This window comes from Caloenas nicobarica, chromosome 3, assembly GCF_036013445.1.
Source record: "Caloenas nicobarica isolate bCalNic1 chromosome 3, bCalNic1.hap1, whole genome shotgun sequence".
Lineage (NCBI taxonomy): Eukaryota > Metazoa > Chordata > Aves > Columbiformes > Columbidae > Caloenas > Caloenas nicobarica.
The window spans coordinates 58,957,743-58,963,445 of record NC_088247.1 but is presented as its reverse complement, the minus strand read 5'-3'; the positions used below and the strand labels follow the sequence as shown (position 1 = coordinate 58,963,445).

Genomic DNA, 5,703 nt, shown 5'->3' with positions numbered 1-5,703 from the left:
ACTATCTTAAAAGCATGTGCTATATAAACACCTGCATGGAAGTCAAAATTAGTGCATTTTAACCATTTTATGCGTCAATGCCAAGATGTACTTCTCCAACCCATGACATGTTGTCATCAGAAAGGATAAGCTGAAGAACCATTGGACTCTGAAAGAACTGCCTTCGCTTCCAGATTCCCTTCACCCCTGTGCATACCTGCACATGCGCAAACGTGGTACCTGAGGAGTCACATCTAACAGCACAGAAACCAAAATGACAAAAAGGCAAACCTGATGGACCCTGATTCCTGCCCACCTTCATGGATTCATACGACTGTGATTCAGTGGGCTAATGCCTGATTCGCAGAGGTGCAAGACTAGAATTAGTTCTGAAGTCCAAATGCCTATTTAAGTATTTTTTTCTCTGGGCAGCAAGTGGATGGGACTTGCTTTACTTGGCCCGCAGTGTGAGGACATAGGACAGATTTATCCTTTAATTTTGGATTTCCTGGCTTTCTGGTGGTTTGTTACTTTTAAGCATACTTTTTCTGTCAGTGAGATTCTTAGGTTTTGTTTAATAAAATTGTTTCTTTGAAAAAACCTCTTACATGGAAAGTTATAAAACATGTCTAAAGCCTCTCTCCCTCTGATGTTCTCCTGCCATATTTAGGCATTTAAAAAAGGCATTCTGTTTACCTGGTTACATTTGCATTTTGGTATGCATGTCATACATAGTTTGGTACACATATTATTTACCCAACACTAAGGCCATTGGAGTCCTTCAAGTAAATACAGATTTCAGGAGGCCTCATGGGTTTGGGAACATATATTATTTACCATAACTGTTCCTCTGGGACTTTTTTTTTCTTTCAGAGCCAATCTGATTTCTTTTAATGGAGAATTTCAAGTAGAAGAAACAACATCCAAACGACTTTACCAGCCAAAGTACAGTGCTGGCAGAATATAAATAACAGTTTTACAGTACTATATATCCTACTGGGGCTTTACATGAAAATGTTTCTTTTTCCCTCAGGAATCCCGTGCATACATATTGCTGTATCATAGCGTGGAAGTGTGCCTACATACGGAGAGATGGAAAGAAGTGGGAGTATGGCAGTGGGAGAATGCCAACATGCGAAAGATGGTATCTTTTAAGAGATCCATCAGATTTAATTTTGCCTAATGAGATGCATAAAGCCAGTCTCTCTTACTAAACACTAATATACTTCTACAGGTCAGAAGCCAAAACACTGGCATTCCTTGCATTAAAGCGGAGGTCAAACAACATGACATCACTGAATACTGAAATGATACATGGGGAGGTAGGGGAAAAACATCTTCCTGGCTTAAAAAAAAAAAAAAAAAAAAAGGAAGAGAAAAGAAGGAAAACCGTAACAGTTATCTGGAATGATTTAATACAAGCCACAATGCTTAGGTCTTGGGTTCGGTTAAGTACAAACCACAACGTTAAGGTTTTGGCTGAGTGCAGTGGCATCCTAGTCTCTTCTTGTTGCAGCCCCAGGGTGGACCATCAGCCAGGTTGGGAAGCAGGGATGTGCGAGGAACGTGTCACTTTGAAATGACAGCTGCACACAGGCAGTGGGAAAATAATAGCCACTTCTTCCACACTTCAGACTCCATTCGCCGTGCCAAATATTTCTGAGTAAATAGGCACTCTCTCTATTCATAGAGAGCATCTATTAGGGAAGGAACACATTACAAATATCCAGTATGATTCAGTGGTACATAGAGTCAATTTATACCCGGTAGCGTAATTATACCTTTTTTTGGTGGTACCAAAGCCCCGGGACCGTTCGCCACCAGGCACCCCGAGGCCAGGGCCCCGGTGGCCGGCCCGGGGGAGCTCGATGGGCTCGGGCAACCCCCAAAACCACCCGCCTGCCGTCGTCTCTGCCCGGGGGAGGGACGAGGGGAGAGAACAGAGGACGGGAAATAGCGGATTCCCCCGGCCGCCCCTGGCAACCGCCCCACCGCCCCCCTCGCCCCTTCCCCCCCGGACCCGCCGCCCGCCTCGAAATAACGCGCTGCCGGGGGGTGAGAGGACGGCCGAGAGCCGCTGGTAGCGGCGGTGACTCATATTTAAAAAACATCAGGATGAAAAATAAAAAGACGTTGCGGGGGGGGGGGGTGCGTTAGGATGGGGGGGCGCACAGACGGAGGAATGCGGGAGTCAGGGGTCAGGGCCGCTCCGGGGCGGCGGCGGCGGCGCGGGGCGGGGCGGGCGGCGCGGCGCGGCGCGCAGGAATGCGCGGAATGTCGCTGTTTGTCCGCGGCCCCATTCAGCCCATTGGCGAGGCCGCGCCGCCGCCGCGTATAAAGGGGCGGCCGTCCCGGCACTCGGCAGACACACACAGCCACTCTCCTGCCGGTCTCGGAAGGAGCGGAGGAGAGCGGAGCCGAGCAGCACAGAGCAGCCACCCGCCCGCCGACCCAGCGTACACCGCGACAGGCCCGTCCGTCCAGTGCCGCTGAGAAGAATCGCCCGGCGGGACACCCACTTCGGCTCACCTCGCCGCCCCTCCGCCGGACAGCCCGACGCCGCTGCCTGCCCGACGCCGCGCCGCCCACAAGCCGACGACCGCCGCGGGATGGCCCCTGCCAGCTTCGCCGTAGCCCTTCTCCTCGCCCTCCTCAACCCGGTAAGTGCCGCTGCCCGCGGCGCCGCCACCCCTGACCCGTCCGGCGCGGTCCCGGCGGCGGCCCTGACGCGTCTCTCTTCTCCCCCCGCCGCTCGCAGGAGGCGCAGGGCCAGGAGTGCAGCGGGCAGTGCCAGTGCCCTGCGGGACCCGGCCCCACTTGCCCCGCCGGCGTCTCCCTGGTGCTCGACGGTTGCGGCTGCTGCCGCGTCTGCGCTAAGCAGCTGGGCGAGCTCTGCACCGAGCGCGACCCTTGCGACCACCACAAGGGGCTCTTCTGCGACTTCGGCTCCCCCGCCAACCGCAGGATCGGCGTCTGCACCGGTGAGTGAGGGCCGGGGCTGCCGCCTGCCGGGGGAACAGGGACGGGGAGTCTTGCCGGGCTGGGGTTTGGGGAAGGGGGAAGCCGGGGCTGCGGCCCTGCCCTGCTTCACCTCCCGCCCGCCTCACCCTCCACCTCCTGCCCCTCACAGCTCGGGACGGTGCCCCGTGCGTCTTCAGCGGCATGGTGTATCGGAGCGGAGAGTCCTTCCAGAGCAGCTGCAAGTACCAGTGCACCTGCCTGGACGGGGCGGTGGGCTGCGTGCCCCTCTGCAGCATGGACGTCCGCCTGCCCAGCCCAGACTGCCCCTACCCACGCCGGGTGAAGCTCCCCGGAAAGTGTTGCGAGGAGTGGGTCTGCGACGAAGCCAAAGAGCAGACCGCCGTGGGACCTGCTCTCGCTGGTGAGTGGGGTTCCCTCTGTGGATGGCAGCCCTGGGGGAAGGGGCATCCTCTATGGAGGTTGGCGGCAATGGGATGATTTGACACAGGACACACTGACAGCTGGAGTGCAGCAGTTAGCGGGTTCACCCCACGGATAACTGGCTGCTTGAATTTCTAAGGAAAGGGAAGAGAACCTCTAGCAGGGCATGAGATCAGACAGTGGTCTCATCCTGGTTGTCTGTCCCCTGCAGCATACAGGCTGGAAGATACTTATGGTCCAGACCCAACAATGATGCGTGCCAACTGCCTGGTGCAGACCACTGAATGGAGTGCTTGTTCCAAGACCTGTGGCATGGGCATCTCAACCAGGGTCACCAATGATAATGCCTTCTGCAGACTGGAGAAACAGAGTAGACTGTGCATGGTCAGGCCTTGTGAAGCAGACCTGGAGGAGAATATCAAGGTAAATAGTCTCATCTTTATGTATGATCTACTTAGGATGCTTCCACCCACTAGCAAAACCCTGTGTCTTACCAAAAAAAGTGCAGTTCTGACAAGCAGTCAGTTTCACATGGTTTACCTTGAAATTTGACTTTTGCTGCAGTGGTGAATTGTGTACAATTGAATGCCCTTAATTTTCTGTCATGCTGTGTTATGGCACTATATAAGACACTCTTGCTTAATGAAAATATAATAAGGATTAGCATGTTTGCATGCCCTTCGCTTGCAAACTTCATGCTGTGTGAAAGCTTAGCTTCTAAACATTTTATATTCCCTTACATCCTAACAGAAAGGCAAAAAGTGCATTCGCACCCCCAAAATCTCCAAGCCTGTCAAGTTTGAGCTGTCTGGCTGCACCAGCGTGAAGACCTACAGAGCTAAGTTCTGTGGTGTCTGCACTGATGGGCGTTGCTGCACACCCCACAGAACAGCCACCCTCCCCGTGGAGTTCAAGTGCCCCGATGGAGAGATCATGAAAAGGAAAATGATGTTCATCAAGACCTGCGCGTGCCACTACAACTGCCCTGGAGACAATGACATCTTTGAATCTCTGTACTACAGGAAGATGTATGGAGACATGGCATAAAGCCAGAAGGAGACACTAACTAGATTTTCAACTTGAACTGATTTGCATCTCATTTTGTAAACATGATTCGATAGCACAAGGTATTTAAATCATTTTTTGTTTTCATTTTCAACAAACTGCTCCATGTGACTTAAGACAACTTTTCTACTGACCCCAAATGGTGGTTTGAAGAAGAAGGTATAATGGACGGTGGGACCACAGCAAGACACAGCTTCAGAACACGCTGTTTGTGAGGTGGTGTGAAGGGGTTAAGGGAAATAGGCAGGAAAAGCAGAGTTGAGCAAACACTCCCTTAATGTGGTACAGCGTGCTTCGTCTAGTAGTGCAATTGAGAAGGAGACCCCGTTAGCATCTTTGGTGCTGGTTTAGTGACAGCAACAGCTGGAACGCAAACCCTCGCCCAGCCAAGTGCTAAGCAGAAGGTGTTCTGTTAGTCGGGACAGTAATGTTTCAGCTCTGACACTGATTCATATGACTTGGTCAACAAGAATCAGAATCATGTCTATTAGACTGGACAGCTTGTGGCAGTTAATTTACCTGTAACAAGCTACTTTTTATTAATATTGTAAATACTGTATGTATATATATTTGTACAGTTATCTAAATTAATTTAAAGTTTTGTGCCTTTGTTTAATGCTTTGACATTTCAATGATAGCCTTCTTTTTTGGAACAAGATAGGTAGGATTTAAAGCTTGTCTGACAATGCATTCAAAGTGTGAAATAGATACTCTAGTGGAAATTGTTCAGATAGGGCCAAATGGTGAGTTGATGGTGATCCAGATGGAGACTGAGTTGAGGTGCCTGTATCCTTACTAAGCACTCATCTGGCAAAATACATTTACTTCCACTTAATTGAACAAGTGGCTTTAAGAAAAATGGCTCTTCTGTAGCTCATTAGTCTTTCCACTCGAGCATTTGTTTCTTTCTTTGACTATGACTCTTTTTGGACAGTTTATTTGTTGAGAAGTGTGACCAAAAGTTACATGTTTGCACCTTTTTAGTTGAAAATAAAGTATTTATATTTTTTATACAAATGGCTTGGTATTTCATTTACCTTTGGTCTTCGCTGTTTACATATTCCTAAAAGGGCTTGCCTTTGCATTAGATGAAAATCAATAATGCATGGTGGAGATTTTTGTCCAGAGGTACATACACTCATGAATAAGCTGATGATTTATGGCTACTTATTCTGTTGCTAGTGAACCAACTGTAGTTTGTTATTCTTCTGAATTTAGAATGGAGTGCAGGGCCAGGCTTGCTTTGTTAAGCCCAGT

The 5,703-nt window shown here is 50.0% G+C and overlaps 1 protein-coding gene across 1 annotated transcript; it reads left to right on the top strand.

Annotated features, from left to right (window-relative positions):
* Positions 1-2,554: 2,554 nt before the first annotated feature.
* On the top strand, positions 2,555-5,463 carry CCN2 (cellular communication network factor 2). The gene is made up of 5 exons (XM_065632287.1): positions 2,555-2,639; positions 2,738-2,960; positions 3,110-3,361; positions 3,593-3,804; positions 4,132-5,463. The coding sequence occupies exons 1-5, from the start codon at positions 2,589-2,591 to the stop codon at positions 4,426-4,428; spliced, it is 1,035 nt and encodes a 344-aa protein (XP_065488359.1). The 5' UTR covers positions 2,555-2,588; the 3' UTR covers positions 4,429-5,463.
* Positions 5,464-5,703: the final 240 nt, after the last annotated feature.